We start from the raw sequence: 23,413 nt of genomic DNA on the forward strand, positions 1-23,413 counted from the left end.
TTGCGCATGTTGCCACTGATGAGAGCTGTTCATGTTGAAAGGAGCGCTGTTGAGCAACAGAAAGGATCGCTGATTAGGAAGTCAGGGAAATGACTCGAGTGCAGGAAGTTGACAAACCCGACAATGGTGGGCATGATCTCTGCTCGGGACAGTCAAATCTCTGCCACTGGATTTAAGTACTGCGAGCATTGAGACTGCACTTCAGACATCTAATTTTAAACATTAGTACCATAGACTGTTAAAGCTGCCATTAATGACCAAAGTGAATTGATAACCAACCCAGACAAGGATTCAAATAAAAAAAGTTTATTAGACCACCATAGCTGACATGATCCAGGTTAGTGCAAAAGACACAAGGCCTCAGATGGAGGATACCGGTTATAAACCCACGTCACAGAAACAATGTCACAGGCCAGTCTCGAACTCAACCCGTCGGTGTCGCAGCTCTCCTGACGCCATGGAGCAGCGGCATGTACTGGACCAGTTTAGGAGGATTGTACCTGACGAAGTGGGTCTCTCGCCACTCGTCCTTCCCAAGCTCATAGCCGGTTCTGAAGTGTGTTATGGTGCCAGCGGGGAACCTCCTAGTGATGAACAGCTCACCATATCGGTCCTCCAAATCGGCATGGCTGGGCTCCACAGACACCGGTCTCTTGGGTGGGCCCACTTTAACCGGGACGGGGAAGTCCCCCTCGACCCCGCCCTCGTGATTAGTCATCGGAAAGCGTTGCTCTTCTGACTCGGTCAGACTGTTGCCGTGCTCGTAGACACTCTTGACATTGGCGATGTCGCCCGCCTGGAAGTTACTGTGTAACAGGGGACGGATTCTGAGGTCAACCCACTGGGCGGGAACGCGTTTCGCGGCGTGAGGCCAGGGGTCACGCAAGCTGCCGGTCTTCTGAATGGCTGTAGAGAAGACTGGTATCAGTTCAGCGGCTTCCTCGGGGGAGGAATCAGGACTGTTGTCAGTAGGCTGCTTGAAAGGTCCTGGGTAGAAGGGTTGGCGTACCGAGCCTGGTAGGGGGGAGAGGACAGATGTCAGTGGGAAACAACTCTGAGGAGCCATCAGGTCAGACATACATCCTAGGCTGAGGCTCCAGACAGACCCTTGGTTTGGGAAGGGGGACCCTTTAATGGAGACACACAATGTCCTACTGTCTAGGGGAAGGCTGGCGTCAACACATCAGGAGACACCATCCACTGCCACATCGGTCATTCCATATTCCACCGCACTGTTTCGCGTCAAGCCACTAACCACGCAGCAAAGATCCATCCAAACAGCAACAGACCGCAAGACTCTCCAGTTAGGTTCACAACTCACCTGCTTGGGCAGGCTGCAACTCCGCAGCCCATTCATCGGAGTCGCCATCTTCCTTATCTGGCAAAGGATAATGACTACTATAGTGATCCTGATCCTGATGGTAGTGAGGATGTTTGAAGGCGGAGCCAGTCTTGTAGACTACGTGGGGGGGGGGGGGGGGGGGGTTACAAGTGAAGTGTCAAATTAAGAGATCTTAAGTCATTCAACAGCCAAAGCCAGCATGGGTCTCAGCATTGCATGTGGTTTGTAAATCCTGCTTTGTTGTCGCCATGTACTGTCCACCAATTCAACCATATCAGAAGCAATGAGTTCTACAGCATGTACACAGGTTTCAAACTATTAAGGACCAATTAAAACCATTAACTATTCAAATATATTTTAACATTTTACACAAAGTTCTATTCACATTTAGATTAATGTAGTTAATACAGTAATGAAGGATCACATGCAGAATGTAGAAGAGAAAAATCTCTTCTAAAAGTTGTTCTAACAACGGAGTACTGGGATAGTGGTGTGGTGACACAGCAAATATTCAAATGGAGTTCTTACCAGCATGATAAGGATAGCAATGAACACCCAAGCTCAGCAAAACCAGAGAGATCACACTGCAGAAATGAGAGGAAACCCATTAAACTACATCAAAACCCAGCAGTCAGACAAGGCCATTCAATGGGACAATGTATTACCCTGAAAGGCGCTTTGCAGCCATGGCACTAATTGAGAAGCAACAACCACCAAAATGAGGTAGACTCCTGCTGGTTTGTATTTATATGTTGGGAGGACCACCTTTAACCAATCACAGCCTAATTAGATAACAATGGACAGAGCCACGTTCGACACCAAGCAACATTTTGGAATTGAGCCATGATCAGGTACGTTCTGCAACTGAACGCAGCTCTCTCAATGTTAATTCAGAGACAGTTTCAATCCAGGCCTTGCTGCCCGCTTCCCCTCGAATTGTGTGTAGGGTGTTCAGGACGGTTGGCCAACCCTTTTCCTGTAGATACATTGTCCTGTGGGTTCCCTCCAATCCTAATCTAGCACACCTGCTTTTCATAATATACTGGATGGAAAGCCACATCGGGTTAGAGAACTCATAGAGCAGATTCCCTCACTATCCACACAGTACACCCACTATGTCACCATGCTGCATAAAGATATGTTTTTGTGGCCTCGGTCGTAGCAGGGCATGCTCACGCCACGGCATATGCATTTCATAGCCGTCGGGTAGAACCTAACGATTTTCTAAAATGCCAACCTTGTTGTTTGGAACATGGCGTACACCAAAGGGAAGGGAGCGACAGTCATGCCCCCTGTAGCTCTTCAACTCAACCCCCCACCGTTCTGCGATTACAGTGTACATTAGGAAGATGCTTATTGGCCAAGACTGCACACACTACAAACTGTAAATTATGGAACTATTGACCAGCATAAATTAACCGTGTAGTTTTTTTTTAAAACTCATATAAACATTCATCTTTGGGTCATGTGTTTTAAGTGGCATTGGTATGAAGGGCATTTTACTTCAAACAAAACCCCAGATCACCTTTTTGCTTTGAGTTGACAGTAATGCGGGCTGAACCGTGGCCAAGCGGTTATCGATGCCACATCTACCATGGTGGCATTGCCTGATAGCATTAATGGATATTGGGTTTCCTAATTTTCCTTACAAATCACAATGAAAAGACTCTGCATTGATCTTTAATTAGCATGCGCTGTTAATCATTTTTATGAGTTGGTCTCTGGCATTGTAATGGCTCTTTTGAAAGGCAGAGGCAGAAGAAAAGCCCAATCAGCAATTCACCATAGTAGCAGTTATTTTGTGTGTTTGCGTAAACATTAAATCGCCTTGTCCATCGTCTGTCCCTTGCTTTCTATTTGAAATGGTATATTTCTTTTTTTGTATTTGCTCTTTCAAACCTGCTTTTTAGTCTACTTCTAAAATGTCCTAAAAGTGTACAAGACTGTTACGTCCCCTGTGGAGTTAAACACCAAAGACGACCCACAGTCATAACAGGTTCCACTCCATAAACACCTGTCAAAACACAGGTCAGAAAAGACTTAATGAGAGGGACAACAGCCAAAATGCAGACTTTCTAATGCTTCAGATCCCGGCTCTTTCTTCCCCCTGTACTTCAGATATAAAAGAGTACCCCTCCAGACATCCCAACCTCCATCCACTTCTTTCAGAGCAGTGTTCTACCTCTGCCAGTCTCCCCTTGTCTTACGCATGAACAACAGAGACCTTTCTCTTCTAAAATAATGGACTGCATACCATGTTTCAAGCCTCATGACATGCAGGTGTTACCTGGGTGGTGTTCCGCACGGATACATATTTCTAAGGAGGGAATTAGAAGGTACTAACTAAAAAGACACAACACAGATATTAGCTACTGCACCAAGGGACAGGAAGAGAGATAGAGAGAGAGAGACAGCGAGAGAGGGAGAGAGGGAGAGAGGGAGAGAGGGAGAGAGATGTGGAGAAAGAGAGAGAGACAGGGAGTGAGAGAGAGGGAGAGAGTGAGTGAGACATGGAGAAAGAGTGAGAGAGACAGGGAGAGAGAAAGAAATTGAGAGAGAGACAGGAAGAGAGAGCGACGAAGAGAGAGAGAGAGAGAGAGAGACAGAGAGGCTTGATCAGATTTCAGCTACTGGCTTCGTTCAATCATAACTCGGTTTAGGAGTTTCTCAGGTTAGGGAAACCGAAAAAAATGTTAATCTTCACATATCAAGAAGCCGCGGTTAATCAATAAAACAATGTCTCTCCCCATCTACTGTTTGACACGGAGAGTGGAATGGATATCAATCTGCGGCTAACAGAATACATCCTCTCACTGCCACATTATATTATATTATATTATTACATTATCACAGTCTAAGTATCTATCAACTATGGGCATTATCTTCCACTTCAGTTTTCCAGGGTCTTATGCTCTATAAATTAGCGGTGGCACATCGACGCGGAACTCCCCCGGGGGGGAGGGTTGATATCAGGCTGATGGTAGTCAAGAAAGTCCTCGTCTGGACCCCCCAGGGGAACGGATACGATGATACCAGGAGGGGGAGACAGGGAGAGAGGGGAGAAATGGAGGAAGAAAGTTAAATGGGACAGAGGGAGAAGGAAAGAGAGAGGAGGAAAGAGAACTGGAGGGAAGAAGATAAAGGAGGTATAAAATAAAATAGAGAGAAAGTGTGGGAGGGGGAGGGGGAGGAGGGGAGGGATATAAATGGTTCTGAGAGCGAGGCAATGCAGAGAGGAGGGAGAGAGAGGATGTTAGAAAGAAAAGCAGGATGGGAGGCAGCTGTCCTGTCTTGTTCAATACCAACTTTTTCCACACAAAGCCAACGTCAACTACTGGATTGTTTTTTCAAATATTCCCACCAGAAAACACTGATTTAAGTTATACCACAAATCACCAGTACTCCAGATTACTACCGCTGTTCGTATGTACGTGCACCAGTCTGTCCGTTGGAACTAAATTGCAGTTCTAGATGTTTTCCACAGTGACTGGAACATCTGTGTGCCATTTAATCCTCAGACCCGTCACTGCAAGCTCTTGGACAGTAGCACAGTGGACTATCACTTCACTACATTCTATAAGCATAAAGTCAGATCCCATAGCCACAAAATCAGAGTGCTCCCCCCCAATTAAAATTGGTCCTAATTTAAGGATATGGTTACGCTTGAGGGTAACAGTGTGATTGTGGTCAGGGTTAAGGCTTTAAAAGAAAACATTAGAAATAGACATGATGTTTGAAAGCAATGGACCAACGTCTCACATGAACAACAGCCTATTCCCATGACTCCCTGTTGGTTTGACCAGCAGGTTTAACCGGTTCACTAATCAGCCACACGGATACGTCCCTCACTGAGTCGCTCCGACTGGCTACCACGGTTCTCCGCCACGAGTTTCCAGCCAGTGTTAGAGGTCACAGACAAGACGTGCCATTACACATCCCTCTCCAGCCATTGTAATGTAAGGGCCCCTGTCTCTCACCGAGGCCTGACGTTATGTGCAAGTATGCAACGCCACGGGACCAAAAGTGACAGCGGTGGGAGGGGCCTTCATTGTCCCTCCCTTTAATCGAGCGAGCGGGGAGGCAGTCGGGTCACAGCGAGATGGGGGCAGGCAGTCACAGCAAGGTTGAAATCACGGTCCTCAGTTGAACCGCGTCCTCTACTGAACAGGGTGGCAGCGGAAGCTGTGGTCCATGTCTCAACCACACAGAGCCACCACAGAGAACCAGCTTTCCTGTGGATCACAGGGTCCGATGGAACGGGCCCCAACGGTCTATATACAGTCACTAATCTATTTTCCCTGACCAGTGTCCAGGGAAAGAAAGGGGAGATTGTGCTAGGTTGCACCCCCTGGGGAGGTGGAGACAGTGACCAGCTGGGACACTCTGGGAACCAGAAGATGGATGGATGTAGAATGTCGCGGAGGGGCAAAAAGGGATGAAGTGGAGAAATGGAGGGAGAGAGAGAAGGACACAGGGGTGGAGAAGGAGGGATGGAGAGAGGGAGGGTTTGGAGGGAGGGAAAGAGGTGGCATGAAGAGTGATATAGATTCTCTAGTGATGAGACCACTCTGCAGTCGATTGGTCGCTGGTTCGAATCACAGAGCTAAAAGGTTGCTGTTTTGCTCTAGAGCAACTTAACGCTCCTGTAAGGGGATCTATGTGAGAGCATCTGCTAAATGACTGAAACGGAAATGGAAGGACAAAGAAAAAGGAGGAAAGAAAAAGAGCTGTTTTGAAGGTTTGTCTAGAGAAGCTAATGCTGTGGCCCAAGTGCGGTCACTGAAGAGCTGTGGTCTTTTAGAATCTGAGGATTCCTTCCCCCTGTGGACATTCTGACCCAGAGAGAGACCGAGACTGTGGTCGTTTTGTCAGCTCAGTAAAAAACTGGAAGCATATTCAGAAAGGGGAGAGAAACGTTGTTTCTGTTTTATACCTAGAAGGCACACATTGACTGGTATTAAAAGTAATAATAATAACCTGTCCTGAAATGAAATGAATTGGTTGTCCCTTCTTTGCACAAATCTGACTTTCTAAACAATAACCAGAGGCCATTGTTCCACAGGTAGAAGCCCCAGTCTGCTTCCCTCTGCACATGCGTGAGCACGTCCATCCCCATTGAGAAGTAACGTATGGAAGAGTGAACTGTGTTGATACAACACCTCTAACTTTCAGAGCGTGAAGAGAGTTTGTAGTGTACTCCAGTTTAACACATGTTTGTCTGTATTCCATTGCTCCTGTTTCTCTCTAGACAGTATGGGTCATGATGACAGTGTTTCTAGACACTGTCTCAGACATTTCTTTCTGTAGAGGAACAGTGAAGCGAAGCGTTTCTTAATCTTCCTATGAAAACCTCTGTCTGCATATTTGCTCTTTCTACCTCTCCCTAAGTCTCTCTCTTACCCCCCCCCTCTCTCTCTTCTCCTTTTCTCCTCTCTCTCCCCTCTTTTTCCTTTTGTCTTTGTCTCTCCTCAACCTCGCTCCCCTCTTTTTAACTCTCCCTCTCTCTGTTTCCCATCTGACTTTAGTCACTTTCTTTTTCTCCCCCTCCCTTCAGTCTCCCCCTCCCTTCAGTCTCCCCCTCCCTTCAGTCTCCCCCTCCTTTCAGTCTCCCCCTCCCTTCAGTCTCCCCCTCCTTTCAGTCTCCCCCTCCCCGTCTCTCTCATGCTCAACTATCACAAACGTTCCCTCTCTCTCTCTAATCTCTCTTCATCTCCCTCCTCCCCTCATTCCCTCTCTCCTTGGTGTAACGCCACTGTGTTCAGCGAGACCTCCCTAGAGGACACTTAACACAGGCAGGTAAATTACCCTCGGGTGAGGTGGCTCACAGGCACTAAACCCCCCACCCCCACCCCACAACCCCCCCGTCCCTCCTCCCAGCCCCAGGGTCAGTCACTGTTGACACTGGACACATCAATCGGCTCGTCGTTGGCGAAATATTAAATCTTCCCATTTGATTTGGACTGCAATCATGTCATAAAAACAAACTAGCTGTGAAGCCTCTGGCCTGCCAGCGTGCTCGGCTTTCATCAAGTGCAGACTGGTTTTAATTACAGACCCTTGGCGGCGTTCACCACGCCATGCCACCGGCGGCCGTGTTTCACCGGGCCTGGCCGGGCAGCCTTCCTCTCCTCCTGTTTCTGTAAGCCGCCGCATTCTTTCGCTGTGCGTTAATCACAAGGCAATTGAGGTTGTTGGAAATGCAGTAAGACGACTGGAGATCGGGGGGGGGGGGGGGGGGGCTGCTTAGAGCCCTGACACTGCATGGATGTGTGGGTGGGTGGGTGGGTGATCCACGTCTATGCGTACAGGTAGAGACCTGAAGACCCCACAATGATAATAAAGCCCGAGAAATCATTCCCTGTAAGATTTTTGGCATCTTCGTGATACGGAAAATTCATTTTCTGGCTTAGGGGTTAGGTGTAGAGAAAAACATGCTGTCGGGCATAGTGCTGGTCGTTACTTTTAGGTTTAGAAATTACCGGTTAGGTTTACAATTAGCGTTAGGCACAGGTTAAGTTTAGGCATATAGGTTAGATTAATGAGATAAATGTTAGGTTAAGATTGTGGTAAGGGTTAAGTTTAGGGAATAGGGAACATGGATTTCTGGCTCGGGGCTTTGTCTCATCTCTTCAAAAGGAAAACAAACTTGTGGGTGTGTGTGTGTGTTCAAGGTAACAATTTTTGAACTCTTAAAGAGTTAGCTAGTGTTGCGAAAGTATAAATTGTTGCCAGAAAATAATTTAATCGTTTCCACTTTATCTTTGGACAGAGATACGCAGTGTACTGTTTGAACAAAAGAGCACACTTTTAGCAACAAGGCTTTCTCTCAGGCATTATAGATATGGGAGAGATTATCTATGGGCTTTATTAGCAAATTATCTCTTTCTAATGCTGTCTTGTTTTTGTTAGATGGCTTTTTATGGTCATACATCTTAATACGTGTTCGCTGGGCTCTGTATTTGCCACATGGTTAAGTTAAAACAGATCTAATCTTCAGTACTCATTTATATAGATCCTCACAGCAGGGCGCCATATGTCAAATCACGAGGTGAGCTAAGCTCTGCGGTGATACAAAGACAATATTTATGTGTAACACTTAAAGATAATCTGTAGATAAGGTGTGGGGTATATTATTATTTTTTCTTTCACATTAGATTCACCTTTGTAAAGAGATGAGGAGACACGTAATGCTGAGGTCGATTCCTAACTTCCTAATTTCCAAATGACATCAATGAATGACTACTGAAAACAGCTAATAAAATTACAAGTTAGATACAATAGAATTCTAGATCACGTCAGCTCTCTATAAATGTCACATTATTAACTGCTAACAAGCAAAAAAATTGAAACACTTGATACATTTGAATAATTTAGTAGATACTCTTATTCAGAGCAACTTACAGTTACCGCATTCCTCTTAAAGGAGCCACAAAAAGCTTTTGATCACATGTTCATAGCCATAGAACAAGCAATATAGGATACAAAATTTTTTATTTCAAACCCTAAGTTATATGAAATTCGCTAGATTGACAAGCAAGCTAGTTTAGTTGTCTAGTTAAGGTAATCTACAGTCGTAAATACACTGATTCTGCTATACACTAGAAGGTTTTCCTCTTTTAAGGTAGCCAAGTTAGCACAACCACGTACCATCGCACTTTTGACGAAACGCAACGCACTCTAGCATTTCGTTGCAGAGACAGCTGCAGTGCATTCTGGGTGCTGCAGGCTTTGGATTAATCCGACATGTGAACCATACTGAATGCCCAGGCGGTTTGACTTTGCAAAGGGTAATTATTTTGTCGTACACAGACCGTGCCTTCATCGGCGGTGAAGGTACAATCAACATGTAGCCTGTGTGAAATAGGGGTCCACCAAGCATGCCGACTCTTTTTGTGAAAATTGTTTAAAGGAAGTGACATACTCACCTCCAATGTACTACAGACTGTCCGCTTGTTCAGCCTGTATGGTGAACGTGTAAAACATTGCAACTGGCCACACTTTGATGGGTACAGGGCATTGGTCCTTCCAGCGGGGTCATTCACTGCCAAGCTGGTGTGCCGGTGTGCCGGTTCTGCCTGTGGTTGTGAACCATGGTCATCATGAAAGGGCAGTGGAGCATTTTGTGAACCTATTGCCTCTGCCGACATTCCCCACATGTTTGATGTGAGTCGAGATGACACCCGTGACTGAGTCACTGGAGTTCCTGGACTTCATCTGCTAAGTATACGGGCTGATATCTTACGGCGTCCAGCTTAGCCACGGTTGAGTTCTGACCAAACAAATGAACACTCAAATCACCCTGTTAGAATATTCATTCCCCTCCCCGGGGATTAGGCCAGGGGGTCCCGTGGAGTGCAGTTCACTGTCTGGTTTTGGCAGGTTACTAATCAAATATGGTGGCCTTGCTTCATCACTGCTAGTGACTCCTTGTGGCAGCTTGGGCCCCCTGTGAGCTAAAAAGGCAATTCCATCCAGCACGTAAATGGGTAGTGAATGGGTAAGAGTGTCCCAAATTTGGACTGGTACTGTACCTACATAGGTAGTAATGATAATAAAACTTCCGGTACATCCACAGGTCGCGGGGAGGTGTTTGGATCAGCGAGTGCCGAGTGGAGGAGGAAGGCTGGGGCCTGAACATATATTAATGAGGCATTGCACTATCTTCTTCATGCAAATGCGCCCGTTTCCTCAGCATGATTCACATAGGTAATCAGTAGTGTGAGTACCAAATTCAGGGCCAAAAAATTGGCACAATCTCATCGGGAGATTGCGCCCCTACAAGCCACGGCTGTGTTTATACCTAGATAGGTAGTAATGATAGCATCACCTTAGGGGGATAATGTAATAAAATGTATAATGCGTTAGATATATCTATATAGGTAGTAATGACAGAAGTACTGTAGTATTTAGTAATGATAATACTGCTTTAAAAAGATATGAAGTAATAAAAAAAACTAGACATATGTATGTAGTAATAATAGGAATACCTCGTGTATATATAGGGCAAACATTTATTGAATTTTTTTATGTTTCGTGTATTGATTTTTCAACACATTACAAAAATACATATATGTTCAAAACAGCCCATGTGTACTGCTGCTCTGAAACAACAATGCACTCGCTCAAAAAATAAAAAGAAGGAAAAAGATTTTTGTACAAAGAGCAAATGCTGTGAAAAATGAAAGTTGTGACTGTTGAAAATGTGAAATGTGTTAAAATTACAATTTTAAGTGCCATCACAATAACTTCAACCAACCATGTGTAAAAATCTATGTTGTTCATGAATGCCTCCTAAAATGTATTTCATAAAAAGCATTTTCTCCCAGAATTCATTGCATAATCCCATCCCAAAATTCCTCTATTATCCTACATAATATACCTCATTTTTTTTCTTTTTTGTTGTGTTCCTTACATCCATGTCAGGATAGGTTTACCCGAAAACATTTGAAAACAAATACAGTGGCCGCAAAACCTCTCAATGGACCCACAATTGAATTGGGACAGAAAAGTGGGCTATAACAGAAGGCTATCAGAAATGCTGGATCATACTGTCATACTGTGGATCGTCCTGTCATACAGCAATCAAAAAAATTATACCTAGCAATTCGTAAGAATTTACTTTAGAATCCCTCCACCATTATAATCTCACATGTGTGCTCGCTACAGCATTCAAAACATCTGAAGAAAATAATACTTGGTCGTTTCAAAACTCGCACAGAGGTTTTCATCATAATCAATGTACTTCAACGATGTAAACAGTATTTTAGACTGAAAGTCCTCGTGTGAATTGACTCGCGCTGCTGTGTCTGCCGGGTTTTCTCAATAGACTATCGGTCTCCACCGGATCAGAGAGCCCTGGTACCGGGGTAAAGCACCAGTGGAAATGCGGCATTAGTAAAGCATGGAGCCATGCCTGCACTATAGATAGGGTTCATTTTCAAGGGCCACCTAAATGTAAAATGGAGGCTTGCGCGACTAAGTCACTTCATATAAAAGTGCTATTAAAGGTAAAACAACTCCTGAGTTTGATTGCCACCCAATGTTGCTCTACAGTGGAAATTGTAGAATCACTACCTAGGAATGCCCTAAACATTTAGCTACTCGCAGTACGTGGTTATTAAAATGTGTTTTATTCCCAAATGGATCCTCCCGCCGCCGTTTAAATCAATCACGTACAATGCGATATGCTATTACATTTCCATATGCAGATTTGAAATTGGGGACCAACAACCCCGGAGTGTTTCTGTGTAAGAATCTAATTTCATCCAACAAGATGATGACAAATAGGACGATTCCAATTCTAGGCACAGCCATATCCAACTGGCTAAACACGCGGAGAGCAGGTAACTCGTAGAGATATCTTTGCGATTAGGGGATTTTTTTTCTACTGACTGGGGTTTTATCAAGGGAATAAGTGGCCTCAGTCTTCTTTAATATTGGTCGTCGTTCTCAGTCTGATGCTCCTGGTGTTAAATTTAAACAGTGGTTATATGGATAAAAACATACTTTTTGTATGCTTTCAATTTAATTTAAATGGCTTTGATCCTTGCTCTGGGCTTTCTCTCTTTCTAACTCTGTTTCCGTCCTTATATTTATCTCTTTTCTAATATCTCTGTCTCCTATCTTTCTCTTTCATTCCCCTTATCCTGCCCCCCTTTTAACATTTTTCTCTCTCTCTTTCCTTTATTTCAATTTTTCATTTTTTACCTCAAGAATGATCTAATCACATTTCAAGGTCGTGTGGCCAGCAGTCGAACAGCTGTGGAGGACATTATTACCATAACTCAATGTAACTTAAATATCCTTTTTTTTGTCTTGGGATGAACAATCCTCATTCCTCGTAGCAGAAAATGACAAATTGTAAAACCCTAAAAGTCATGAATACCACGTACAGTGTCTTCAAAAATCTGTTATTGGGCGTTAAACGCCCCTATCACTTTGTTAAGCCCCCACCTCTTCTTTTTTAAAGCTGCTCTAATAAGACATTAATGTTAAGTTGGTGAACTGTGAAAGCAGTCAGACAGATTGAGGCTTAGAGCAGAGAATACAGGCATTGATATGAATTCCATTTTGCAAATGTTCTACAGAATCCTAGGTTCAACAATACAAGGTTAGAACAAGGTTAGAACAAGGTTAGAACAAGGACGTTTAATTTTTTTGTAATCTACAGACACTGCTGGTCATGTTTTCTAACAACGCACTAGTCTCATGAATATGTTTATTTTCAAACACTTCTGTGTGGAATCTCAAGTTGTCCTAACCTAGACTGAATCATAAGAGGATAAGAAGAACTCACCCAGTTCCAATGGAACAGAACACTTCTATTCAAAAATGTCCCAGACAATTCTGGAATGCACAGCAGGGTGTTTCGAAGATTTGTCCTAACAAATTGCTTTATATAATATTTTCAACTGTTAAAAGGGTGTAAACAACGTGGCTGCGAGGTTGTTCAAATGTAGTATGGTCATAAGAAGAAAATTATATTGGGAGGAACTGTGTTGTAAAATGTGGTAAATTGTTGAAAAACAATGCACATATATTATTCAGCAGCCTACTCTGATAACTGAAGCCACTGTTCCTTTGATTGCTTTTCGTTAAAGTGGCTATACTAAATGTACTGGAGCTGGTATAGATTTAGTTTCTGTTATCTTAATAATGGTAGTTTAAAGAAAAGAAAATATTTACATAACGTTTGACAAATAAAAAAAAGTTTATTCTTTCCCAGGACAACCAGACACACACAAATTAAGTTTTATAAAACTGTAAGATCTCCTTTCCACATTTACGTCCTCCAGCCATTTCGAACTGATATTTCTTAAAGATCCCCATGGCAATTTCATCCTGTATCTATGGAATGTAAGTCAACATGTGCAACCACTATTTAAGTCCCCTGCTAATATTGGGAATGTAGGGACTGGATGGCTTCATAATAATAAGAGCATTTTGACATTTACAACACAAGCAGATATAAAATAAAAATCAGTTGTTTGTATAAAATTTCATGTACTCTCTTCAGGTTTCTAAAACAAGGTAATTTGGGATTTTTAAATCCCCAAATTATAGTTAATATTTTATTGTCATATTGACATTCAGTGCTTTATGTCAAAGACGAGGAGATGGATTGTAGTCCGCTGCTGAAGTTAAACGATATTAAGAAATAACTGGTATTATTATACTATAATTTAAGAAGTCGACATCTTCACGTTAATTATTTTATTTAGTTTCCTTACAGAAAACTAACAAGTTCTATTTCTAATCAAGTTTCCAGTTATGGGTTTTTAGAAAAAAAAATTGCATTTTTTTTTTTTTTACTAACTAGCTAACTAATTCCATATGAAACCCCACAAAGAGGAACCTGCACATGCCAAACATCTTTACAAAACTCCAATAAATACAGAAATTATTGCACAGTAGAAAGGCTCCATGGATTTGTTGAATAATAAAATCCTCACACAGATCGTTCGTTGTCCGGAAACAGTGCATTTCCATGACAACACCCCATCCCACGTTCCTCTTTGTTTATATTTCTCAGGTGGCCGTTTCTGTGACAGAAACAAAACAAAAAACAGTTACATACATCAAGTTGTCCCAAAATATTTAAGAGAAAGATTATCCAACCAAGTCCCACGTTGAAGTCTGGGTAAAATGTTTGTTCAATTCGGTCTGTGGTGTCATCCTAACCTAGCCTTGAGCATTTAGCCTAGCCTAGCCTAGCCTAGCTCCTCTCCGCCTCCTCCACTTTGACCTCACTGGCCATCAAGTGTTCCCCGTGCCACTTCTTCATGTGTTTCTCCAAGGTGCTGTACACACTGAAGGGCATGTGGCAGATGTCACAGCGGTACACCTCCTTCCCAAACTGGCCGTGGGTCTTCATGTGGCGCGTGAGCTTGGAGCTCTGGGCGCAGGCGTAGCTGCACAGATCGCACTTGTAGGGCCGCTCCCCCGTGTGGCTGCGCCGGTGCACCGTCAGGTTGCTGCAGTTCTTGAACACCTTGCCGCAGTACTCGCAGGTGTCGCTTCGCCGGCTCTCCTTGCTCGGGGGCCGGCCGGGCCCAGGGCCGCGGAGGAGGTGAGGCGTGGAGCTGCCGCTACGGCCCGATATTCCCCCTCCTTCCAGGAGCTCCCCGGGAGGGGTGGAGAAGCGCAGGGACCCCGTCTCGGAGGAGGAGTGCTCCGAGGAGGTGGCGAAGGGGGACTGGCGGGCGTCGCTGAAGCCGTGGAGGAAGGGCTCCCGGATGAAGTGGCGCGAGGCGGCGTAGCCAGCCAGGAGCTGGGAGTAGACGTTCTCCGGGGAGATGAGCGCGGCCGCCGCAGGGAGCTCTGGTTCCTTCTCCACCTTCACATCAAATGGAATGAAATAACGGTTTATTTACACTGAACGCATGAAGACAATGTCACTGGAGGCCTGGATCCACTTCAGAAGTCTGTTTCGTGCTACTGGTCGGCACTGCAGTTTATTTTATAAAGCCCTTTCTTACAATGGCATTTCTCTCAAAGTGCTTTTACAAAACAGAAAAAATGTGAGAAGATATGAGAAGCAGAAGGACGCTGTGTTATCTAAAAGAGGGGTTCTTACCTTGATCCTCTTATTGGAGGGGTTGGGACTAGTGATGGGTGTTGGCCTTCGATGGAACAGCCCGGTGAAGGAATCTTCTGATCCACTCATTTTACCATTCATCACGGGCCTTTCCTCCCCGTCCAATGCTCTGTCAATTGCTCGCTCTCTCTCCCTCTCTCTCTCCATCTCGCCTCTCCCTGAGTCGCCCCCCTCTCCCCCTCCCCCGTTAGACTGCCTGTCCCTGTCCAGGCTGATGCTCCTCTTGGAAGTGGCTAGTCTCAGGTGATTGTCCAGGTGGTTGTATGGGTGCATGGTGCCCACCCCTCCGCCTTCCGCCGCTCTGTCCCCGCCATGGTGCTTCTCGTCTGGGGAAGGCCTCGACCCGTTCTCCCTGCTCTGCCTGTTCACGTGGAACTCCGAATCCATGCTTAGGTTGGACTCGGACCGGCTCAGGCCGTTCCTCATCTCCTCCTCTTCCTCAATTTCCTCCTCCTCCTCTTCCTCCTCCTCCTCCTCTTCCTCCTCTTCCTCATTGTCCATCCCCATTCTGGCCTCCCCCTCCCTGTTCTTCTCCCCCTCTCCTGCCTCTCCTCGGCCCCCTTGCTCCGGGGAGCTGCCCATGGAGCCGGACTTGTGCATGTGCGTCTTCATGTGCCTCTTCAGCTTGGAGGCCTGGGAGCAGGCGTGGTCGCACAGGTGGCACTTGTAGGGCCTCTCGCCGGTGTGGCTCCTCCTGTGAACGATCAGGTTGCTCTGGAACTTGAAGGTCTTCCCGCAGAACTCGCAGGACTTGGCCTTGGCCTGAACCTGCAGGGGGGGCCACATAAACGCACAGGTTTTTTATTGAGCGATTGAGGACAGAACCGGCAACACAGCACAACACAACCATAAAGACGTCCCCGGCGAACGCGGTGCGTCAAAAAGACGCGCAGATATTAATTCCCCCCCCCCGGACATACCTGAGCTTGGTTCTGCCCCTGGGTAGGGGTGTGGGCGTCTCCCTGAGGTGTGGGCGGCTGTGGGGGGTAGGTGAGGAACAACGGGGGCTTCGAGCCCGGCTGGAAGAGGGTGGGGCTCAGCAGGCGGTGCATGGGGGGCACCCGATTGGGCGACAGGGGCGGCGTGGGCCCCCCGTTGTTTGTGTTGTTGCCCACGGCCAGCTCCCTCAGCCTCCTGGAGAAGTCCATGGACGGCGGCTCCATGGGGGCGAGACGCATCACTCGCTCAAAGGCACTGGAGTGCTGGGAGAGCAGCGAGCCCATTTCCTCCGGGCCCAGGCGCTCCAGGGGGTGCCGGGGGGGCGGGGGGCTGACGAAGGGCGGGGTGGCCGGGAGGCGCGTGTCCAGGTACCCCGGGGGTGGGTGCGGGTGGTGCGGGTGGAGCGGGTGGTGCTCCCTGAGGAGCGGCGCCGCCATCCGGAGGAGGTGAAAGGGGTTGGAGGTGTCCCCCAGGAACGTCGGCAAGGGGGAGCGGGGGAGGGAGTCCCCTCCACCCATGGGAGGCGGGAGAGCCATGCGGGGGGTGAGGGTGTAGCTGTTGGGGTGGGTGTCCAGGTAGATGCGAATGCCGTGGTTGTGTTGGGCATGCTGGAGCAGGAACCAGGCGCTGGTGAAGGTCTGCTTACAGGTGGTGCAGATGTAACTGGACGGCTCATCCTTACCTGAAGGAGGGAGGGAGGGAGGTGGGGAGAGGGAGAGGGGGGGAGGGAGAGGGGGAGAGAGGGAGGGATGGAGGGAAGGAGTTATAAGTGGTTGGTTGCTATTTCAATCCATTACAGTTTTCATTGATTGCAAAGACACTTTCAGTGAAACTGGGGTCCAGTTGATATCTATCATAACCAGTTGATATCTATCATAACCAGTTGATATCTATCATAACCAGTTGATATCTATCATAACCAGTTGATATCTATCATAACCAGTTGATATCTATCATCACCTAATGAGCACAGCCGTGTTCCCAAGTCCTTTGTCATTGCTCTCACGCACAGCTCAAATGCTAAGCAAAACAGTGAACACAGCTCTTAAAAAAAAAGAACAGTTGAGTAAGTCATGTCAAACTAAATTAAAACATTTGGCCAAAGCGGTAACAAAATACTCCTTGAATGTGAGCCTTTTCAGCACGTGTGAAAAACTGTGCTGCACAATTTTTCAATCAGCAAGCAGTCCTTATTCATGCATAACAGACATCAGTTTTGAGTTGCTATTTCCAAAAGGCCAGAGCGAAGGACAAAGGAGAGATGGAGGAGCCATAGAGGAAGAAAGGTTCATCATACTGTGTCCGTATAACTGACAGAATTAAAGAATCTACAAATGGCACAGAAATATAAAGGTATTTGGGGTAGGATAGTAGTATTTATTGGGTTATTGTGCAATGATTGTTTAGTTAAGAATTTGATATCAGTTTTTGATGCAATTAGTTGATTTTATTTGTCATGTATTCAATGTTTTGAGAATCTTACTGAATTGAGGCAAATACATAACATTTCTGTGATTTAATTGTTTTCTATCAAAGTGTTCACAAGTAATTAGAAAAACAGTAACATAGAGCTCCATCTCATTTCCATACCAAGGTAGGTGGTCAAAGCAGTTAGTGAGTGAAGGAACCTTGGGAGGAGAGACTGAAGGGAGGAGAGATTGAAGAGGAGGAGAGACTGAAGGTAGGAGAGACTGAAGAGGAGGAGAGACTGAAGGGAGGAGAGACTGAAGGGGAAGACAGACTGATGGGAGGAGAGACTGATGGGAGGAGAGACTGATAGACTGATAAAGAAGGACAGTGATAGACTGAAGGAAAGCAAGGGAACGTGACACAGATGGTATGTAAAGTGTAGATTCCTCTCCAACCAACCCAGTGGTCATGTTAAACCAAGCTTTGTGTCACTGTCTGGACGAATAACAGCCAGTATGTGGTGTACCCCCCCTAACCAAAAACACACACACACACACACGCTCACACACACAAACATACACATACACGCACACAGGCTCACACACACATACACTGTGTCCTCCATGACCAATGGTCCCTTAAAACGGTCTTAAACTTAATAAAATCTAATTAATCTATCAGTCAGTGTTGTGTGGGCTGGTCTGTAACTCATAAAGCCCTGATTTGGAGCTTTAATTCGGTGCAGGCGAACCCTGGTGCAGTGTGTGGTGTGTGTCTGTCTATGTGTGTATATACATCTGTCTGTGTGTGTGTGTGTATATATCTGTGTGAGTGTATATATGTGTGTGTGTGTGTTTGTGTTTTTATTTGTCTGCCTGTGTATATATATATATATATATATATATATATATATATACATATCTGTGTTTGTATCTGTGTGTGTGTGTGTGTGTGTGTGTGTGTATATATATATACATCTGTGTGCTGCTCTCAGGCATCTGTATCCATTCATCATGTTATCCTGGGCTGGAGAGTCTAACTCCCAGCGTCACCCAGCCTGCCTCTACATCTGAGCTGTTCACATAAAGCCTACTTAAAATGGCTACACACACACACACACATCGCTGACTGAGAGAAGAACAGGCAATATCAGCAAATTAGCCTCTCATTAATACCTTGACCTAACCTCCACAGGCCTCTTGTCTAACCAAACACTGTGCCAAGACAGCACACATTGTGTGTGTGTGTGTGTGTGTGTGTGTGTGTGTGTGTGTGTGTGTACTATATGTGTGGCATACACTAGGCCGTATGCCTGTTAATTTGGCTGGTCTTCACAGAGCCCCTTGGCAGGCAAGTGTTGGACAGATTACAACTTGGATAGAGAGGAAAGAGGGAGAGTGAGGGATGATGTACAGGAGGAGAGAGGGACAGAGAGGGATGATGTACAGGAGGAGAGAAGGACAGAGAGGGATGATGTACAGGAGGAGAGTAGGACAGAGAGGGACGATGTGCAGGAGGAGAGAGGGACAGAGAGGGATGATGTACAGGAGGAGAGAAGGACAGAGAGGGACGATGTGCAGGAGGAGAGAGGGACGATGTGCAGGAGGAGAGAGGGACAGAGAGGGACGATGTATAGAAAGAGAGAGGGACAGAGAGGGAAGATGTGCAGGAGAAGAGAGAAAGAGAGGGATGATGTACACGAGGAGAGAGGAAGAGAGAGGGATGATGTGCAGGAGAAGAGAGAAAGAGAGGGATGATGTACACGAGGAGAGAGGAAGAGAGGGATGATGTGTAGGTGGAGGAGAGGGAAAGAGAGGGATGATGTACAGAAGGAGAGAGGGAAAGAGAGGGATGATATACAGGAGGAGAAAGGGAAAGAGAGGGATGATGTACAGGAGGAGAGGGAAAGAGAGGGATGAAGTACAGGAGGAGAGAGGGAAAGAGAGGGATGATGTACAGGAGGAGAGAGGGAAAGAGAGGGATGATGTACAGGAGGAGAGAGGGAAAGAGAGGGATGATGTACATGAGAAGAGAGGGAAAGAGAGGGATGATGTACAGGAGGAGAGAGGGAAAGAGAGGGAAAGAGAGGGAAAGAGAGGGATGATGTACATGAGGAGAGAGGGAAAGAGAGGGATGATGTACAGGAGGAAGGGAGGTGACAGGTCTTTAGGGACCCACTGTGTATTACAACATACAGTGTAGTTTAACATAATGGGGCAGAACACACTCATAGTCCTGCAATTACCTAAAGTAATGAACTTCTCAGCTGTGTGTGTGTGTGTCTCTGTGTGTGTCTCTATGTGTGTGTGTGCGTGTGTGTGTGTGTGTGGCCAGCTAATCAAACCCCTGTGGACCTCATCCCGGTGTGAATGCGCGTCTTGTCACATCTTCCGGAAGGTGCCATATGCTTCTGGAGCTGCTAATAGACTGGCAGCTGATGACTTTCTGCCTCCTAATGACGGACACACACTAATGTCATCAACTTCCTGTACACGCCAGCGGAGAGAGATAAACATCAGGAACATCAGAGAGAGAGCGAGAGAGAGAGAGAGGGGAGAGTGAGCAAGGCACAGAGAGAGAGAGAGAGAGGAGATGCAAATGAGTCAATCAGGGTTCTGCATGGTGTGAAGACAGCTTGCACAGTGTTATGCTGTGAAATCAGCCATCAGCCTCCCCATCAGGAAATACCCCATCTTCATGTGAAAGAGCCCGACCGAGGCAGACACACACACACACACACGCTCTCTCACACACACACACACACACACACACACACACGCTCTCTCACACACACACACATGCACACACGCACACACACTCCACCACGTGTGTCTGGACGATACAGACCCTGTAGAGGGTCACAGAGGGCTGTGCTACGATTCAATTTGCAGTAATTCCTGTCATCCGTCCATCACCCGCAGAAACGAACCCACGCACCTGTCTCTGCCCCTGTCCCGAATGCCAATGCCACAATTTACCACCCTGCCCCCTAACCTCAGAGACACACACCCTCTCACTTGAGTTAATGGGACAGGGACAAGAGGTTAATCTGGCTAATATAACTCTGTGTTCAATATGGAGGTCAGTTTATATAGGGTGGTATTATTATTCGACTCCAAATGGAGTTGGAGGGGTCAGTAATAAGTGTGCGAGGGACTAGATGCAAAACTGGGAGGTGTCAGTAATAAGAGGGGGAGGGGCCAGTAGACAAAGTGGGAGGGGCCAGAACTCAGACAGGAAGTCATAAAGGATGGATGTACTGTGTGCCGGGAGGTTGGCCAATCATAAAATAGTTTCCCTCCCTGCTGGGCTAGCTGAAACCACCTCAACCACCACCGCCAATTAGGTATTCTTCAGGGACCTTAGATCTGAAGCTTAACGTCGCCTTTATTCTTTCCAGATTGGCTTTTATAGCAATTATTTGCCTTAAAAGCACAAACAAAATGCCAGATTGAGAGAGAGAGAGGGGAAGAGCGAACAAAAGAGAGTGAGACACAAGAAGAGTGAGAGGTGCCATTGTATTGAATGATTACATCTGGTATTAGATACTGCCGAAAGTTTTGGTGAGGTTTGTTGGGGTTTAGTGAGGTTTGGTGAAGTTTGGTGAGGTTTGTTGGGGTTTGTTGAGGTTTGGTGAGGTTTATTGCGGTTTGGTGAGATTTGGGGAAGTTTGGTGAAATTGGTTGGGGTTTGGTGAGGTTTGATTAAGTCTGGTGGGTTTGAAGCAGGTAACCCAAACATAGTAACATACATACACTCTCTGCTTCAATAACTCACATCTCCATCATAAACAAAAAAACACAACCACACCTCACCTCACACGCACACACACACACACCCATACAGAGAGCCGCACACACACCCACACACACACCCATACAGAGAGCCGCACACACACACACACACACACCCATACAGAGAGCCAGCAGACTACAGTGATTACAAAGGCGAACAACCTGATCACACTCTTGGAATGATGCATATTAGTAAAAGCACACAAGACAATGAAAAGTCTTACAGCCATCTTTGTGTGTGTGTGTGTGTGTGTGTGCGCGCCCAACACACCAACACACCACTGAGACATTCAGGAAGTTCAGGTTCATGGTGCATGAACACAGCTAACGAGACTGACACACACACACACACGTACATTGTGCCTGGCTGAGTGCCCCTCAGAGGGGCAAGGAGCTGACACCTCTGTAAAACAGCTCGTCATTAGCATCGCTGTGATCTAGAGACTCCCTGGGGTCCCCTACAAACCCACCTCCTCTTTCCCCCTGACCCCTCCTGTTCCTCTCTCTCCTCTCGCTACCTGACTCCTCCTGTTCCTCTCTCTCCTCTCGCTACCTGACTCCTCCTGTTCCTCTCTCTCCTCTCGCTACCTGACTCCGCCTGTTCCTCTCTCTCCTCTCGCTACCTGACTCCTCCTGTTCCTCTCTCTCCTCTCGCTACCTGACTCTTCCTGTTCCTCTCTCTCCTCTCGCTACCTGACTCCTCCTGTTCCTCTCTCTCCTCTCGCTACCTGACTCCTCCTGTTCCTCTCTCTCCTCTCGCTACCTGACTCCTCCTGTTCCTCTCTCTCCTCTCACTACCTGACTCCTCCTTTTCCTCTCTTTCCTCTCGCTACCTGACCCCTCCTGTTCCTCTCTCTCCTCACTTTCTGTGCATCAAGCATGCTGTTTTTCCCCCGGGGGGGGGGCGACAGCATCAAGCAGTAAAGCCCCACCCATTTCCCCCCCGCCCCCTTCAGGTGTGTGTCCAGGTGGCTTACGATAACTCAGCTTCAGTGTCGCGGAGGAACAACGCTGTTGTGGCGTTCTTGAACGAGGACACATTTGTAGTGCCGGTTTGGCCCACAGTAAAAACAGAAACACCATATCAAATGTTCCTTCATCAAAGTTTGCCAGTGCAATCAAAATGATACTACTGGCATGCAAAAACGTGTCACAGAAACACATGCTGACCTACAGTATGACTTAAGACAATAGACCTTTATATATTTAGACTGCCTGACACAAATCCTGCATGTATTGTTTCCCTGGCAACTGTGACAGATGACACTGGGTGACTCTGAACAGTCCAGAGTTGTGATAAAGACCAGGTGGTTTTGGGGGGGGTTAAGGTTTGGGGGTTTAATTAAATGCTGCAAGTTTGACCATTGTATGTGTCTCGTACTATGTGTTTTGTTGGGTGCTTTTGTTTGTTTGAATATTTGGTTTAATTTATTTGGTTTTCCGGGGGGGGGGGGGGTTGAGGTGTAATTAGGTGGAGGGTAGTGCCAATTAAGGAATTATAATTCTCCCCCCCCTCTCTCTCCCTCCCTCCCACCCTCCCAACCTCTCTCCCTCATTCCCTTTCTCTCTTACGGGGTGTATTGCTCCATAATAACCCAAAGCAGACCCAGACCCAGAGCCATCATAACTACTAACACGTGTAACAGCTCAGTCCGCCTGTGTGCATTTTATATGTGTGCCCGATTGCATGTGTGCGTGCGTGTGTGTGTGCGTCTGTGTGTGTGTGTGTTAGCACGTGCGTATATGTGTCTGTGAGTATCTGAGCAAGGCCTGCTGAAAGCCATGATCACACTCTATGGTGTCCCACACAAGAGGAAGTTCCTGTCGTCAAGGGAAACAAGAGGGCCTGCTGAGACTCAGCTCGTTAACATCTTAACTCCTCCACATCTACTGGATTGGTCGGACGGCGTAGAGGAGAACCTTCCCCAACGTTTGTTTTCCTTCTCGTCAGGACAGGTTTGTGGAGGAACTAGTTCCAGGCATTTGTTTAATGTCTGCTTAGCCGATATAGACACAGAGAGGCTCTTAATAGGTACAAAGCTGCCCAGTCAGTGGACAGAGGGACACTCCCACAGGCACCTGTTTCAGGTATGTCAATAAAGGTATCACGTATCAAGGTATCATAAAGGCCACAACGTAGCCGGAGACCTCGGCAACCAGACCGTCATAGACTGGGAGACCCCGGCAACCAGACCGTCATAGACTGGGAGACCCCGGCAACCAGACCATCATAGACTGGGAGACCCCGGCAACCAGACCGTCATAGACTGGGAGACCCCAGCAACCAGACCGTCGTAGACTGGGAGACCCCAGCAACCAGACCGTCATAGA

At 46.5% G+C, this 23,413-nt stretch overlaps 2 protein-coding genes across 4 annotated transcripts in view; both read right to left on the reverse strand.

Moving 5' to 3' along the window:
• Nucleotides 1-290: 290 nt before the first annotated feature.
• LOC105024315 lies at nt 291-2,070 on the reverse strand. Its single transcript, XM_010894177.4, has 4 exons — nt 2,008-2,070; nt 1,871-1,926; nt 1,322-1,459; nt 291-1,014 (listed from the first exon to the last, which is right to left on the reverse strand). The coding sequence occupies exons 1-4, from the start codon at nt 2,028-2,030 to the stop codon at nt 425-427; spliced, it is 807 nt and encodes a 268-aa protein (XP_010892479.2). The 5' UTR covers nt 2,031-2,070; the 3' UTR covers nt 291-424.
• Nucleotides 2,071-10,339: 8,269 nt separating this feature from the next.
• The window catches only part of LOC105024351 (B-cell lymphoma/leukemia 11B-like), a 36,968-nt gene continuing 23,894 nt past the window's right edge, over nt 10,340-23,413 (reverse strand). For 2 of the 3 annotated variants that reach the window (XM_013140297.4, XM_013140298.4), the window contains exons 3-5: nt 15,860-16,560; nt 14,919-15,707; nt 10,340-14,678 (exon numbers count right to left, since the gene is read on the reverse strand). In XM_013140297.4, the coding sequence (XP_012995751.2) occupies nt 14,058-14,678; nt 14,919-15,707; nt 15,860-16,560 (2,111 nt within the window). In that variant the 3' untranslated portion in view covers nt 10,340-14,057. Of the gene's footprint in view, nt 14,679-14,918; nt 15,708-15,859; nt 16,561-16,838; nt 17,329-23,413 lie in introns of those variants that run through there. The other variant, XM_013140299.4, reaches the window with a different exon arrangement.

The sequence above is a fragment of the Esox lucius genome, chromosome 23 (genome assembly GCF_011004845.1).
Source record: "Esox lucius isolate fEsoLuc1 chromosome 23, fEsoLuc1.pri, whole genome shotgun sequence".
Classification (NCBI taxonomy): Eukaryota; Metazoa; Chordata; class Actinopteri; order Esociformes; family Esocidae; genus Esox; species Esox lucius.